At 46.4% G+C, this 17814-nt stretch overlaps 1 protein-coding gene across 3 annotated transcripts in view; it reads left to right on the top strand.

The window, feature by feature from the left end:
* Positions 1-12019, top strand: part of LOC144132294 (protein MIS12 homolog) — a 59648-nt gene extending 47629 nt beyond the window's left edge. Inside the window, exon 5 of one of the 3 annotated variants that reach the window (XM_077664603.1) lies at positions 11835-12019. In XM_077664603.1, coding sequence (XP_077520729.1) covers positions 11835-11969 — 135 coding nt within the window. In that variant the 3' untranslated portion in view covers positions 11970-12019. Of the gene's footprint in view, positions 1-927; positions 1145-7295; positions 7440-11834 lie in introns of those variants that run through there. The other 2 variants (XM_077664604.1, XM_077664605.1) reach the window with 2 other exon arrangements.
* Positions 12020-17814: the final 5795 nt, after the last annotated feature.

Raw genomic sequence — 17814 nt, 5'->3', positions numbered from 1 at the left:
TATATAGCAACTGCATAGCTAGTATAGTCCTCCATAAAGCCAGCAATAAAATTCCAATAAGGAAGGGCGTCAGGCAAGGAGACACACGATCTCGCCAATGCTGTTCACAGCACGTTTACAGGAGGTATTCTGAGGCCTGAATTGGGAACAGTTGGGAATAAGAATAAATGCAGAATAACTAAATACAGTCAAAACTCGATTTAACGAAACCCGATTTAACGAAAATCTCGATTTAACGAAGGTATCCTAATTCCCCCTCAGACGCCCATAGGGTTCAATGCTTTGACTAACCCGAAATAACAAAACCGATTCCGTGATCTGTCCCGATTTAACGAACCTTTTTTCGAGAAATAAAGGTGAAAAAGTGTTAATTTTTGGTCTATTTTGTAGACAGCACCCCAAAATTTATTGATTGCGAGTCAGCGGTAACAGCGCGGAGCATCTTCATCCCGTCGCTTTTTTTCAAAATGCGCGGCGCAAAACGAGTTTTAATTTTGAGTTGAGCTCACGAGATGGCGCCAGCAGTAAAAAAGTTTTGTGCCACATTTCATAGATGGCGCTGTTGCAGTTCGCGTGTTTTTTTTTGTGTGTGTTCGTGTGTTGTGCTCTGTGTTCGCTCTTGTGCGGATTTCCCCGTGCCTTTGAACGCACGTCTTTGTCAAGCTCAGCTTGTTAGGCCTCCATCAGTCTAGCCGTCGATAATTGTCAACTGCTTCAGGACTGCCGGTTTCGGTACACTAGGCCCTGAAACTGCCGAAGCTGGTCCGGACTGCGCGAGCGCCATGCACGAGGATGAAGATGCCTGGGAACACCTTCGCTCAGTGGATGAAGTGCCCACAGGCATAAGTTTTTCAGACTACGTGAACGCCGACGCAAACGCAGTCACAACGGAAGTTTTGACTGATGCCGATATGTTGCGGCTTGTAGGAAGCGTGGAGGGAGTGACGGCTGAAGACGCTGCCGACGACCCTGCAGGTGCCGAAGCTCCCGTGCCGACACCAGGTCAGGTGATGGATGCTCTCGATCTGCTGCGACATTTTGCCGGCGCACACGAGGGGACGGAAGACTCCTGGACGCACTTCAGACCTACGAGAAATCGGTGCGGCCGTTGCTCACAAAGCGCACGCAGGCAAAGATCACCGACTTCTTTGGCGGAAAATAAATTTGTAGTCCCCTTGGGCCTTTCTTGTCGAGTAAGAATTTTTGTTGTTTTTTTTCATACGCGCTAGTGGCGCCGGTCGTGGTGTTGACGCTACCCACTCGAAAGTAGCACGGGGGGTCATGACGATGACCATACGGACCCCCAAAGATTGCGCTAGTTGTATGATTACCAACTTTGGCGCCAATTTGTCATTAGCTGTGTGGCTTGCCGTCCCGTCGGCGGTATTTAGGGAAGATTGTTGCGCCGCTAGCCGAACCGTCCTTTGGGTCGGTGCTACCGGCGTGAATTCGTCACGCGCGAGTGCGACGAAAAGTGAAAATGGTACGTGCTAACCGATACGACCGCGATAAGCTGGTACGGTTTATGCGGATGCAAAATGCATTATGTTCAATGGGTGCTCAGTCGGGGACTTGACTTTACTACTTTTAAAACGAAAGTACTGTTTAAGCGGGTACGTTTTAACGAGGTTTTACTGTAATCGAATGTACTGAATTATGTGCCCAAGAAATGCCTCATTCAATTTAACGAAGTTCTCGATTTAACGAAATAATTCACGGCTCCCCTCAACTTCGTTAAATCGAGTTTTAACTGTAATCTGCGATTCGCTGATGACATTGCCTTGCTAAGTCACTCGGGAGGTGAACTGCAAATCATGATCAATGAGTTAGACAGGCAGAGCAGAACGATGGGTCTAAAAATTAACATGCAGAAAACGAAGGTAATGTTCAACAGCCTAGCAAAGGAACAACAGTTCACAATTGGTAGCGAGAGCCTGGAAGTTGTGACGGAATACGTCTACTTAGGGCAGGTAGCGACAGCTGATCTAGATCATGAGAGGGAGATAACTAGAAGGATAAGAATGGGATGGAGCGCATATGGCAAGTTCTCGCAGATCATGAGTGGCAGTTTGCCAATTTCCCTCAAGAGAAAAGTGTACAACAGCTTTCTCTTACCGGTACTCACCTATGGGGCAGAAACGTGGAGGCTAACGAAAAGAGTTCAGCTTAAGTTAAGGACAACACAGCGAGCCATGGAAAGGAAAATGATAGGTGTAACGTTAAGAGACTGGAAGCGGGCAGAGTGGGTGAGGGAACAAACACGGGTTAATGACATCCTAGTCGAAATCAAGAGGAAGAAATTGGCTGGGGCAGGGCATGTAATGCGAAGGCAAGATAACCGCTGGTCCTTAAGGGTAACGGTGTGGATTCCAAGAGAAATTAAGCGTAGCAGGGTGCGACAGAAGGTTGGATGGGCGGATGAGATTAAGAAGTTTGCAGGCAAAGGGTAACCGCAGCTGGCAAAGGGCACGGTTAATTACATGGTAGAGGCCTTTGCCCTGCCATGGGTGTAGTAAGGCTGATGCTGATGACATCTGCCAGAATATTGCCTGTGCTGAGCGCTGATGAGTGACAGCTTGTGGGAGAAGCCCACACCGTGAAGCGCTTTCGGCGATGTGGATACAGTGTTCAACTCTGTGCAGTCAAACGACTTGCTCATGTAAAATCTTTGTGAAAATCTGACAGCATGGCCAGCGATGGAAATGGGTGTAATCCACCCCCGTACTCCGATCCTTTTTAGGCTAAGAGCCATGCAGTTCTCCAGCTTTGGCGGCAGCTTTTTCAAGCTGTGTAATGCTTCGCAAAAAGGTCTGAGCTAGTCGGTACATTTCACATGAAATGGTACAGCACAAAATGGACAGGACTAATGGAATGGACAGAGACAAGCTCTGAGTTACGACTTATGATTTTATTGCCATGATGGCGCAATAAATAGGGGAACCTAAGCACAATCGACACGTGGCATTGCATCGCTGATTGAGTACGTCAGCAAAAGGATAGAGGTAGAACCACCACTTGTCACTCAGCTGCTGAGACAATAAATTTCTTTTTGAGTGAGCGCAAGAAATAGTTCGCTCACTCACTCGTATTGCTTGTGATGAATCGTTGAGTCTTTGCAAGAGAGCCAAGTGTGAAAGACTGTCACCTGCCTAATGGGAGAAGAGCCATGAATTCCCTTATGTGCCATGCCGAAAAAAAGTGTAGTGTACAAAATTGAGCTATCCTGTGGACTATGCTACATCGGAGAAACAGGGAGATGCATGAATGACCGCTGAAGAGGTCATGAACTCTCCTTGGAACCACCCCCAAAACTAATCTTGCTTTACATTGGCTTGAGTGCAAATGCACCCCAGCTTTCAGCAGGAAAACTATTTGATACAAGCATAAAGACCAATGCACGCAAGAAATATTTGTGAAGCGTTCCCGATTCATCAAGAGCAAGACAAGCGCATGAGCAAACCATCTCTTGCACTCACTCAAAAAGAAATTTCTAAGTGGCTAAGTGACGAGTAGTGGCTCTACTTGTTTTCTTCTTTCCTTTTGTTGACGTACTCAACCAGCGATGCAATGCCACGTGTTGATTGTGCTTAGGTTCTATTTATTGCGCCATCATGGCAATAAAATCATCAGTCGTAGGTCAGCATTTGTGTCTGTCCGCTCTTTTAGTCCTGTCTATTTTGCGCTGTACCTGTTCATATGTAACGCTTCATTTGAATAGGAATAAATTCGTGATTGGTTCGTCCAGCTTGTGCAAAGACTAGCGGTGCCAATGAATGTGTTTCAATGCAGAATGGCATCACGTTGCTTCTCATGATTTAGTTGAGGCGCGAACTGATGGTTATTGCCTGCTGTTGAATAAAACACACATTTCTTTCTTTGAGGGAGGTGGGGGGGGACTATGAAAGGACAAGAAGCATTGACTATGTACTAGTAAGGCATAACGCGATCTGCTGCTGTGAGCAGGTTCCTGGACATGTGCAGATGGGGTCAAGGGGATCCACCTGCAGCTGGATCCTAGAGAAAGTGGACCATGGTAGCGAATCGCTCTGTGCTAATGCTAATTTGTGTATAGTGTTTTGCTCATAAACTCTCTGAACACTACTTAGAGGGAAGGCTGGTACCACCGTCTATGCGAGTTTCTTACAGGGCGTGTAATCCACCGTGGGAATGCCGGGAAGACAGCGTATCGTACTTGGCTTGGCTAGTGTTAGCCCTAAAGCATAATTGCGACTGCAGAAATCCAAGTTTTCACAAACATATGTTGCAAGGAAACGTTGTTTTACAGTCATATGTCCTGTAATAAAATTCGTGCATTGCAATAAATGGGCAGAAAAGCAGATAGGCATCAAATTTGCCCATGGTGAGAGAGGGCTTTCTCTTTGTGCCGCCAAATATAGCTAACCGTGGAAAATAACTTTGTGCGTTTAACAGACACACTTTTCAGAGCGAATATTCTTTCAGAAAAATTGTTAGCGCTTAAAATAGTACACCATAGAAGCTTCCGTTTTCGCAGTGTGAAAAACCAACGTTTCATTGCCTGCTTCTGTGCCTCATTTTCGTGCATAGGCTGCTATGTTTCATGCCCCGAGAAACTTGCCTGAACCCTCGCTTTTCTATAAGAAACACATGCTAAGTGCCGGCTTTCGGCAAAAGCTGCTGTGGTCACAAATTTTGCCAAGTGAAAGCCTGTCCTACCCATAAGTGACGGCCGTGTTCATGCTGGCAAGTGCAACATGCGGGTATTTGCATGAATTAATTCATCAAGTGGAAGTCGTTCTCACATGCAGTGCACTGGCACCCCCAGGCTTTGAAATGAAGCAAATGCAAACCTCGGCGAGTACGGTTAACATGTGTTGCACTTGCGCTTTCAAAAGGCTGTCAAGGCAGAAAGCTGGGCCAGTTGGTTGTTCATGATTAATTAAAGAGACTGCTGCACAGGACTGCGATGAAGAAAACGACTGGATAAGCAATAAACATCAACTGAAATTTTACTTTGGCAGAAGGTACACAAATACAGTTTCATGGCACATGTGTGCAAGCAACAAAAATCATTATTCCACACGTGGCAAACTGTTTGTCAGACATAGCTTTTCTTTTTGTGACAAGGCAAGAGAAGGCATGCTGGCATAGTTGTAGCCTTCCCTGCTAATGTGGGAGGCCTCACATATTATTTCAAAAGATAACTGTCTCCGAGACTTGTACGAGAAATGTGGAGAGTGGTCACACTAGCAGACTGTGGAGTTTTAAATTGACAAAAATATTGATTCCTTCTTTCATTTTTCAATGCACAGGCGGCATAGACTTCTGCTGGACAAAGCCAGCTTGCTGCATAAATGGCTTCCAGTGAGACGGCAAACCGAATGTAGGCCTAGCAGGCACCAGACACTGTGCTCAGCTCACTTCGAGTCAAGTGCCTTCAGATGCTTCGGATCTCAAATGAACTGCATGCGTAGCTACAGTACACAACCACAAAGCCCACAAAGCATCAGTGAAAATTAGTGGTGAAAACGAAAGTGAACAAATTCAATCCGTAGCGCAGTCAACAAGTCACTTGGTATCAATCCGGTTTGCTGTCTTCCCAGCATGCCTTGGGCGTTCATGGTGGATGAAGTGAAAAGCCGCCAGCTCTCCCTTTAGTGTACAGTAACAAACTCTATGGTCTTGCTCACACTCTGCATCCGTCCTGCGCCATTTGTACCTAACTTGGGTAGCCTTGGAATGAGCTCCGAGTGTGCAAGAGAGGGCAATTCCGGGCTCGCGTGGAAGATTTTTTCCCAGGTTTCTGTTGCAAGCGTGCAGCGTGAATTATTTTTGCACTGTGCGTGGACGTTCTGTGACGCCTGCCTACGTTAACAATGAAGAACGCGTTCATGTGGCATACTCCTGCTTGCGGGCATCTGGTGCCTGCATCTTTGTTGCAACCGAGCACCGCTTTTCGGGACATGCTACTGTCCGAGACTCAAGGCCTTAGCCAAAATGCATATTGTAACATCCGCATTGACTTTATTCGTACTAGATCCGTGTTGATTATTAATCGGAGCAACTCGCAGAGTAGGTATGTTTACACTTCGTCATTCATTTCAACTGTGCCACATGGTGGCCTTGGTGCTCCGCCATTCGTTTTAAAAAATGAAGTGCTATACATGCGTCCTCCAAGCAGATTTATCGAATTTGATGCTTCCGCCAGCATATGGACTGATCACGACTGGCCTGGCTCACAAGGACATGGAAGCGACCGAGTCTGATTAATTACTTCCGAGTAAGGCAAGCACAAGTGTGCAAGAGAACAAGACTGAACCGGCTGACAAAAATAATAAACCGCAGTGGTTTTAATTCAGAGGAAATTTAATAAAGCCATTTTAAGTTTTGTAATAAAAAAAATTGAGCCATTTATCAGCGCATTTGAGCTACCATGCTCATGAGCACATACAAAATATGTGCTCTTCTAGTATAAACGTTATGTGATGTATTTCGCAAAAATGACTCCTCTTCAATTTACAGTATAAAACAGAATTGAATGCCTGTCAGGTGTAACTCTATGCAAATAATAACAATCTTAATGGTGTAGCACATCTGCACATCTTTACATCACACAGATATTTTCCAGCTTTGTTTGATAACCTAAGAGAGTTGGAAACTAAGAGCTACATGGTCCAGAGTGTTTCTAAATCAATGTCGTGTTACTCCAAAGTGCTCCAGACTGCTCCTGAATTGACATTTTTGGTTGGGCGCCCGTCACAGCTGCGGGAGGTGGTTGGTTCGAAAACCCACCGCCAGACACCCACCGGTAAAAATGGGTACAATAGGCCCCCGGCCTGGCGCTCAGCTTCCTTTAGGGGGTGTTCGCTTGGGAGAAGCTCCGTAAACCCCGCTGCGCTCCTCGCGGGCCGAGTGCTCGCCCAGCTGCGAACCGTGGTACCCCTTCGGCCAACGTGGTTAGAAGACCGAAGCGTGGCCTTGTGGTAGAACATCCGCCTTGCATTCGGGAGGTGCTAGGTTCGATCCCTAGTGCCGCCGTGTACCCACCGGTTTTTAATGGGTACAAGATTTCCCCCGGCCTGGTGCTCGGCTCTTCTGGGTGAGATGCTTGGGAAAGGGGTCTTGACCACAGTTGCACTGACGGATCAGCGATAAGTTCCGCCGTCAACAACGTTAAATTTGCCTCGTGCGGTAGAAGCCCATTTGTGGCCCTTTTTTTTATGTGCTTAACTCTCGCAGAGCGGACACATTTAGACTTCACCTAACTCGCAACACTCGTTGCGACCTCTCAACTTATTCACGAACCACCTTTGCAGGCTGATTGTGTTCGAAACTGGTTTTGCCGCGGAGGGTGCAGCGGGGTTTGTGGAGCTTCTTCCAAGCGTACACCCCTGAGGAAGCCGGACGCCGGGCCGAGGGATGCTTGTACCCATTTTTACCGGTAGGTTGCCGGCGGTGTGTTTCGAACCAGCCACCTTCTGCAGCTGAGGCGGACGCCCAAGCCCCTCGGCCACAACTGCGGCCACAACTCCATAGTGCTCCAAAAATTGCTCCAAATTACATTTTACAGTAGCATTACTGTTTTGGTCATTTCAGACAAATGAGGATCCAAGCTGCCACTTATAGTCGGTCAGCAGTCTAGCCAATCAACACAAACACAGTGTTTTTTCTTCCAGTATTCGTGCCATCACAGTTTGGTCAAAACCACGGAGTAAGATAGGAGCACTGACTCCGCTGATAAGAGGGTATCACTTTTGCTACATTGGAGAAAGCTTGGTGGGCCATGGCATTGGCACAGCACCCCCTCTGCGCTGGCGCTCTGGCAATTCCATGGTGCAAACACTTCTTCACCCTCATTCTGCAAGCACACGTGCGCATCATGATATGCATCGTTGCATGTGTCACGGTTGCCTTCTTCATACAGCTCGCCTGCTGCGTCGCGCTGACTCCTATATACGCGTGCAGACATGTTTCGCATCTTCAATCTTTTCTCTTGCGTTCTGTGGGCAGCTTGGTAGTCAGTATTAGTAAGGTATGCCAGCTTTAACCGGCATCTGCTGACGGGCTCTAAAATAATTTTGGCTACCTGGGGTTCTTTAATGTGCGCTGGCATCGCACAACACCCACACACTGTGCGTATTTAAGAAAGTTTGATAACACAATTTGGTAGATGTTGTATCGGTGGCAGAACAGCACCTTGCTGCTGGGCGAACAACTTTCCTTTGCCATATTCAGGTACGCAGCACCAGTATTTAAATAACATTGCACAATATGTGCCTCTCACGTTGGCTATGCTGGGCGAACAACTTTTCTTTGCCATATTCAGGTACGCAGCACCAGTATTTAAATAACGCTGCATAATATGTGCCTCTCACGTTGGCTATGCCATCTGCGTACTGGCCATCTCATGGGCTGACTTGTCTTCCGTGTGCCCCCTGTTGAGTCATGTTCACGTGTATACACAGGTGACACCCAGAAGCGACATTCTTCTAACTGTTCTGAAGGGCAGTCTTTGTGCCTTCTAAGTGAAATTAACCTGCGCTCACGGCTAAGATCATTTCATTTGGAGTTTGTGTTTCAACTGTCTTTTTCGCATTTTCTTTGACACTGATGGTACATCTGGTGCTTCATCAAAGCAAAAGCAGCGTTACCTTAGAAAAGAAACAGGTTGGCATACGCTGAACGATAAGTACGATTCCACTTGAGCATTTCATGGCTAGCAGACGACACGCACAGGCGACGTTCCGACTGCTCTTCGCCCGCTGGTTGGCGCAGCATTTAGTCTCGCGGCACAGGTGGCATATAGATGTGGCTATTTCTGGACAGTAAGAAGTGAAAACCATGCTCAAAGCTGGGGCATTTGTGTACCGAAATCGCGCCTGTCAAATGCATTGTAACGCACCAGGGCCCGTATTCCGAGTTTGTGTCATAATAAAAAGCGTCATAATCTGCCACAGCGGCTACACCTGATTGGTCGAAACGCTGGAAGCGGATGTGGTGGTTCGGGTGCAGCGAAAAGGGTAGAAGAAATCGGACAGTGACATCAGACACATAGCGTGCACTCCTCTAGAAGCAGATGCTCAAGGACAGCCAACATGGCGGCGCTCTCTGAAGCGGAGCCTGTCGCTTCAAAGTGAACACGTTGATGTTACTGCGTTTTTCGGAACGTGTCGCCTATATTTCTGACAAATATATGGACTGTGGCTCCCTGCCAAGTGATTATGTGCTGTGCCGCTTGACGTCAGTATAAATACATCGTAAGCACTGCAGGCATGTTCTGCAGTGAAGACACAGTTTGGCAGTATTACCAAGGGAGCTGATTATGGACCAAGATTTTTTTCTCACTTAAATTAGAATTTCTAGGTTACAAGCAATGAAGTTGGTGTGTATTATGAGTCATGCTAGGAATTTTATTTGGAGGGCCTTAATCCTTAATTTATGCCTGAATCTCGGTAAAAATTTACTTTTTGCAAACCTTGGAAGTAATTTTCTGAAAAAGTACTGTGTTTTACAATTTTAAATTACATCTAGCATGAATTATAGCAACAGGTGAAAGCAGAAAAAAATTACTGGGGCTGGGGCAATATCGGCCTTTATGTAAAAAAACGAGGTGGAAAGCACCTGCTCAGGTAACAGCAAATCTATTGAAGGACGGAGGGGAGATTGTGCTAGAGAAACTAGCCACCCTGTTACACAATGCCTTATGACCCCAACTGTACCAGAAGCTTGGAAGAACTTGCACTATCTTAATTCATAATAAAGGAGACATCAAGGAATTCAAAAATTACAGACCGATCAGCTTACTATCCGTTGCCTACAAGGTATCTACTAAGCTAATCGCTAATAGAGTCAGGGCAACCTTAGGCTTCTATCAACCAAATGATCAGGCAGACACAATCGCGCCAATGCTATTCACAGCCTGTTTACAGGAGGTATTCAGAGGCCTGGATTGTGAACAGTTGGGGATAAGAGTTAATGGAGAATACCTAAATAATCTGCAATTCGCTGATGACATTGTCTTGCTGAGTCACTCAGGAGGTGAACTGCAAATCATGATCACTGAGTTGCACAGGCAGGGCAGAACGCTGGGTGTAAAAATTAACATACAGGAAACAAAGGTAATGTTCAACAGTCTAGGAAGGGAACAACAGTTCACAATTGGTAGTGAGTTGCTCAAAGTGGTAAGGGCAGGCAGTGACCGCAGATCCGAATTACAAGAGCGAAATGACTAGAAGGATAAGAATGGGGTGGAGCGCATATGGTAGGTTCTCCCACATCATGAATGGCAGTTTACCGATATCCCTCACGAGAAAAGTGTACAACAGCTGTATTACTGGTACTAACCTGTGGGGCAGAAATGTGGAGGCTAACGAAAAGGGTTAAGCTTAAAATGAAGACAAAGCAGTGAGCTATGGAAAGGTAAATGATAGGTGCAACGTTGAGAGACAGGAAGCGGGCACAGTGGGTGAGGGAACAAATGCGGATTAATGACATCCTAGTCGAAATCAAGAGGAAGAAATGGGCTTGGGCTGGGCATGTGATGCGAAGGCAAGATAACAGCTGGTCCTTAAGGGGAACGGAGTGGATTCCAAGAGAAGGCAAGCGTAGCTGGAGCGGGTGAGATTAAGAAGGAAATGTACAGCACAAAGAAAGATGAGAACACAAGGAAGACATTTCTGTGCATTTCCTGTATGCTGTACATTTCCATCATGAATCACTAACATGCCCAGACTGCCCCTTAGTGAGAGTAAGAAGTTTGCGGAGATAGGGTGGCAGTGGCTGGCATAGGACAGGGTTAATTAGAGAGATATGGAGAGGCCTTTGCCCTGCAATGGGCACAGTCAGGCTTATGGTGATGATGTGAAAAGTTATTAAAGCAGCACATTTTTTTTGCCTTTTTACTGAACCAAGGAAAGATGCAAAATTCTTGCATGGCTTCATTAATGAAGTCAGATGAAAGCACAATGCAAGTGAAATATTCTGAAATATAATTTACCATTGTACTGTTTCACATTTGATTTAAAAGTTTAACTCTAATCACCTTTTTCCTCTTCGCAGAAACTTCAAAGAGCGTTCACATGAGGAAAAATTTTTTTTGTTACAAAGAATACTTCATTGAAACTTCACTCACACATTCGACAACTATAGTAGGATAAAACTTAAATAAACAGCAGTTGTTAACACTGGACCATGGTCCACAGATAGTTTAGGCAATTATAAAAGTTTTAACAACGGGCTACTTTTTTTTTGTGGAGGAATTCTTTATGGTGGTCCTGAATGTGGGCGGAGCTTCACTGCAGTCTTAAGTTGGATTTCAACTATAGCCCAATTTTTTCACAAGGATTTGTGATAGTCACTTTTGAAGTGTGGGATGTTTCACGCTAAATGACCCGATAGTGTTTAGGTTGCCGGTTATGGTGTCTATGATGAGTTTCTAGCGTTGTTCTTGCGATTTTCCTGCCAAAACTCCAGCTGGAACCAGTTTCATTGCTCCTATATGCTATGCATAAGCCATCACCTATTTAGAATGTTTGAGTACCTTCAGACAGGTTGCCCACAATGCAATGGCCAGGTCGGCACCTGCAACGGTGGTGGGCAGGTTGCAATGACGTCACAAGGTGACGCAACATCTCTCGACCTGACCAGTCAAAATTTCATGACAGAGAAGGCAGAAATTTTTTGCGAGGCGCCAAGCTAAATGCGATGGCATTTATATCCATCCATCGACCCTGTAACCTTTGAGAGAATTGAATCATGTGCGTCAGCATTCGGGTCTTCTTCCTAGGTGACACATAGTCGTGTCCACTCTGCCCTAGTGGCCCAAGCAAGTGTGGGGATGTGGTGTCTCTGCTCAGGAAGGCGCACGGCAGCGGGCGTTGGAAGCCGAGCTTGCCCAACAGGAATGTGTGCGGAAGCAGCTGGAGGCCACCCTGGCGAGTGTTCGAGCTCTGGAAGAGGCCACTGCCCTCCCAAGTGGCAACTCTGCCTGAAACCTTGTTGGCCACGATGTTGGTGCATTGAAATACAATCTGCAGCATCATTTGGATCTTAACAGAGATGGAAAGCAGTGCTCAGGAGAGGAACAGCACAGTTCCTGTCAGCCCTGCTCTTTGCACTCTTTTTGTTATGCAGCTGTCGTGTAAGTGTGCCGCATGTTACGTCAGGTATTTCTCTGAGGTTTGAGGAGCTTACAGCTCTCCAATTTTTTAGTAATGTCACGGGAGCATCAACCAGATAGTTGTTCAGTGGCCCATGTGAGACCGCAGTGGCGAAACGGACGAGAGTATGTGAGCAGACAAGCAGTGGGGGTTGTGTCACATAAGTTCGTAAAAAGACGATGCGAAAACAGACAGCACACAGTAAGAGAGGTGGAGCAAGCGCATCTGCAGTCCTGTCTGTTTTGGCGCTATCTGTTTTTACGAAAATATGCACCAACCAGCCCCCCCCCAGCAAGTATTATTTAGTGTCACGTGAGCAGAACAGCCGAGCAGACGACACGGCAACTGGCAGACACACTGTGCACGCGCACCTACTCTTGTCCATTTTGCCATTGAGGTCCTGCATGGGATGCAGGACGCATAGAGTTTCTCAGTATTACCCGAGTTTCATAAAGGGCACTTCATCCAGCGCGGGAGTCCCTGGCTAGTGTTAGGGCTGAAAACATGGATTCTGAGTCGGCTACTGTGTTGTTGTGCACCTTGATGCTCTCCTCTGCGCGCTTGTCACGGATCTCTCCAGAGAACACTCGGACCGAAAGAATAGACTAGGCGACGGGTGTACCCACACAAACGCACATTTAATACACCCTACGTGGCACACACGCTAGAACACAAAACAAACAAAACTAACACAAAGACTATAAATACACACGACCCGGGCACACTGCTACTAGCGTCTACTACTAGTGAAGAAGGATGTTCTGGCGGGCTAGTTGGTTCATGATGAACAGAAAGGGTATAAACTGCGCAAACAAGACGGGACGAGAGGCACACAAATCGACAGACAAAGCGCAGTCTTCCAACTGATTTTATTTGTGAAAAACACATTGTTAATAAGGCCAGAGAGCATAAGAAAAAATAAGAAAAACACTATCACCAAAGGGTTCAATGATAGAAACATCAGCAGAAATTTACAGGTTAATCAGATCCGATGTGAACACGAACGTGCCCTTCTAAAAACTCTAGCTCTGGTGTCGATAGCGACAGCGAGGGCGAGCTGACGCAGTCGTCACCCCTTTTGGCTATCAGGAAAGCTTCAATAACCTCCCTTTCAGTTTTGCTGCGTGCATAGGAGAGGAAATCAGTTTTGTCCAGGAAGGGAACGCAGTTGCAGCTGTCACAGTTTTTGCAGTGTAATGGCAGATTGCTGCCTGTGCCGGTGTGCATCGATCGTCTATGTTCAAGGGCTCGCTCATTGAAGCACCGGCCAGTTTGGCCGATGTAAACCCGTCCGCAAGATAGAGGTATCTGGTAGATAACCTCGGAGGCACACCTGGTGAACTTGGTCTGATGATTCTTCTTGCATGACCTGCGTTCCAATCTTGTTTCTTTTTTCTCTTCCGAGAGCATGGGACAAACTTTTTTCAACTTACAAGGCGCTGAAAACACTACTTTTATTCCATATTTGCCTGCCACCTTCTTGATGCCGTGGGAAAGGCAGTGAAAATATGGCATGACGAAGGGAGGGGTCCTGTCTGCACTTGGATCTTTCCTTATTGCTTTTTTCATCCTCTGAAGAAGGCACTCACATAAGCTGCGAATTACTTCCTGAGGGTAGCCCGCGGATTCAAGTCGCTTGACTTGATCATGGAAACTAGATGAAAGAGAGTGAACACATGACTTATGAAGGGCAGACAAACAACACGACATGATAATGCTACGATTCACTAACTTCGAATGAGCACTTTTATAAGGTAGGAGGCTTTTGTTGGACCTGGGACTGCAAGCCCAGCAGACATGAACATCAGAAAAATGCAATTTTAAATCTAGATACTGAATGCGGTTGTCCCTTGTTACTTCATGAGTAAAACGGAGCCCTTGCCTTTCAGAGGAGAAGGTGGCGAGAATGCTAGCAACCGTATTGTCAAGGTCAAGATAAGTACTGTAATCTAATATCACAAGATAGTCGTCAACATAACGAAACACATGGAACACCGGATGCTTTGAAAGCTCTAGTTTCAGGCGCCTGTCAAAGGAAGCCAAAAATATGTCGCACAAAACAGGAGCTACAGAAGAACCCATACAAATGCCAGACTTTTGAACATAAAATTGCCCGTCATGAAAGCTAGCGGTAGAGTTAAGATAACACTGCAAAAGTTCTAGGAACTGCTCTGTGCTAATGCCAGCAGTATTCTGGAAGTCAATTTCACCATGTTCGTCAGTATGTCTCTGATTGCTTTGAATAAACCATCATGAGGCACGGAGTAAAACAAATCTTCTAAGTCGATGGAAAAGGCCGCAGAAGATAACGGAATTCCGTCTTCCAGGACTTTTACCAGGTCCTTCGAGCTGCGGATGAGGTAAGGATCACCGCCTGCAAGTTTGTCCAGGTGTGGTTTTAGAAAGGATCCCACAATGTGTTGCCAGCTGCCTCTCTCCGAAATAATAGCGCGAAGTGGGCAATCCATCTTGTGTGTTTTGCCGGTGAAAAACCTCCAAAGAGACCCACTCAGCTTTTGAGACTGAAAGCGCGACAGAACTAAGAAAATGAACCTTAGTTCTGTCGTGCTTTCGGTCCTTCGGAGGATGAAAAAAGCAATAAGGAAAGATCCAAGTGCAGACAGGACCCCTCCCTTCGTCATGCCATATTTTCACTGCCGTTTCCACAGCATCAAGAAGGTGGCAGGCAAATATGGAATAAAAGTAGTGTTTTCAGCGCCTTGTAAGTTGAAAAAAGTATGTCCCATGCTCTGGGAAGAGAAAAAAGAAACAAGATCGGAACGCAGGTCATGCAAGAAGAATCATCAGACCAAGTTCACCAGGTGTGCCTCCGAGGTTATCTACCAGATACCTCTATCTTGCGGGCGGGTTTACATCGGCCAAACTGGCCGGTGCTTCAATTAGCGAGCCCTTGAACATAGACGATCGATGCACACCGGCACAGGCAGCAATCTGCCATTACACTGCAAAAACTGTGACAGCCACAACTGCGTTCCCTTCCTAGACAAAACTGCTTTCCTCTCCTATGCACGCAGCAAAACTGAAAGGGAGGTTATCGAAGCTTTCCTGATAGCCAAAAGGGGTGACGACTGCGTCAGCTCGCCCTCGCTGTCGCTATCGACACCAGAGCTAGAGTTTTTAGAAGGGCACGTTCGTGTTCACATCGGATCTGATTAACCTGTAAATTTCTGCTGATGTTTCTATCGTTGAACCCTTTGGTGATAGTGTTTTTCTTATTTTTTCTTATGTTCTCTGGCCTTATTAACAATGTGTTTTTCACAAATAAAATCAGTTGGAAGACTGCGCTTTGTCTGTCGATTTGTGTGCCTCTCGTCCCGTCTTGTTCGCGCAGTTTATACTCTTTCTGCTACTACTGGTGTTCTACTATTAGCGGTCGGCGTTCGTGCTCACGGTTGGTTCGGTGTGGCTGCGGCGTTGTATGGTTCCAGTAGGCGGCGACGAGGCGGCGTTCGTCGTGCTTGGACTGGCGTCGCTGGCGGCGTTCGACGCGCTAGGGCTGGCGTCGCTGGCTGCGTCGTACAAGCTCCAGGTCCAAGCACCCGTGGAGGTGATGCCGGTGTTGTTGGCTTTGGGGGCACCACCCGGATGGGTGGCAACAGCGCTGGAGATACCCCTAGCCGTAGCAGGTGGTAGCGTCCTCTGTTGACTCCCCGGAACAGGCTCAGGCACGGCAGGAAGTCCACGATGCGATGTCGTAGAACGCGAGCTCACCAGAGCAGTAGCCGGCGTCGCTCTCTTCCAGCCGATGTGTCCCTGACCTGCCGGAGCCTCAGCTTCTCTGCTGTTCCCCCCAGTGCCTCGCTCTCACTCGCCCTTTTATAGCCTCGGTGTTAGTCCACGTATGCCTTGTCGTCGTCGTCTTCTCTTCTCCACCAATCATCTCTCTCCACCTCATCGAATGCTTCTCCACCAATCATCTCCCTCCACCTCACCGAATGCTTCTTCTTCCTCTTCTTTATTCTTCGGTTAATTCGGCGTCGTCTTCTTCACACCTTTTTCCTTTAAAATTTAATTTAGGCTCCTTAATATATGTGACAGCACTGATGAAATTACTAACATCGCGACTTAGGCTTGTTGGTTCACATTTCCGTGTTGTAATGCATCAGAAGATGAGGAATGGTGACTGAACTAGTCACAGACAGCACTAACTGCCAACAATTTTATTGGAAAAATGTGCAACTATTTATGCCTGCATTGCCGCAATCAGCAGGAATGAAGGTAATCAAGTACATCCTAACCTGAGTATTTTTCCGCCTCAATAATTTCTTGTGTGTGCTTGTCCTTACTCTTCGGGACTTAAAAACCCTTGTCTAGGAGTGGCCTGCACTCATTACACATGTTGCAATGTTTAGCAAGCTCTCCATCTTGTTCGCTCTTGTTTTTTACATTGCGATTATGCTCTCGAAGACTACTGATTTGGCCAACGTAGTGTTGCCCAAACAAGAGTGGAATTCAGTACACAACACCTCGTTTGCATTTGACAAACAAAATTGTATGCTTCTTTGTGTTCATTAGGCACGGTACAGTCACGTCTGTTTAACTTGCATAGTCTGTCTTAACTTTCCAGTGGCTAAAAAAACAACTGCTACCTTTATCCATTTTGCAATTTGCTTCAGATTATAAGAGTCTGTGTGCATATGGAGAATCACTGCCAGTTTTTTCTGTTGTTGAGAGGGCGGACAAGCACACACTTGCTCGAGTTTTCTTAACGATGTTTCTGCAACAGATATCTGGAGATGACCAGGACAGCCTGCAAGTAATAGGCCATTGCACTGTCGCTGAGGACTTTTATACATCAAACGTGGGCAGGATGTCGGGGAGGGTCCCCCACCCTTTAATCCTGCCGCTTTAATCTTGCGCAATCCTCTTCAATTGGAACCTAGAAATTGCATTTTTTTAACAGGCAACAGGTAAAACGCGGATGACAGGAACATGCCTCAGAGCCAACTCAAGCAATTGCATCTCAGCGTCTGTTTGGGGCCTTGTCGGCTCATGATTTAAAAACGGGATTTTGTAGTGCAACACTTCAAACATGAACACAAAAGATGTGACAGGCACTGTCCCGTCTCCTTTTGTGTGTTGAGGTGTTGTGCTACAAAAGCCTGTTTTTAAATCAACTGCAACGGTGATGAAACTGCAATGGCAGCCACAGCAAGATTCATGCTGCCTATAAATGTGCTTGGTGTGGGGATGCAACACACCAAAAGCCGCTGGACACTGGCAGCCAAGTGCCGCTGGGATCTAAGAGTTCCGCTATGGTCCCGTCGCCATTCCATGCTGTCATATGGCGACACGAGGTGAACCGTTATTGCGAAGTGACTTTCGCTACCTAACATGCGTGAAAGCTGACACAGTTGCAACTTAACAGCCGAGTTCGTGTTGTATGGGTTTCTATAGGAGCTTGGACAGGACTGGCTTATGAAAACGCAGCACCCGAGAATGTAATAGCGGGGTTCTACTCTATAAAAGTTACTTGTCAGGGAAAAGAAACATTTAAAATAGGATTTTGAGAAATTTCTGATCAATTGTCTTCCATAGAATAACTTTTTGAACCTTTGCTTTTTTGCTGTCAAATAGACACCATACACACTCTTTTCCGTGACTTGAACAAAGTGCATGCCTTGCCATCTGACTACTGTAAACAAATTTTTTCTTT

This window comes from Amblyomma americanum, chromosome 5 (genome assembly GCF_052857255.1).
Source record: "Amblyomma americanum isolate KBUSLIRL-KWMA chromosome 5, ASM5285725v1, whole genome shotgun sequence".
Taxonomy (NCBI): domain Eukaryota; kingdom Metazoa; phylum Arthropoda; class Arachnida; order Ixodida; family Ixodidae; genus Amblyomma; species Amblyomma americanum.
Note: the sequence above shows the minus strand (reverse complement) of the source record. Positions and strands in the feature narration are given on the sequence as shown.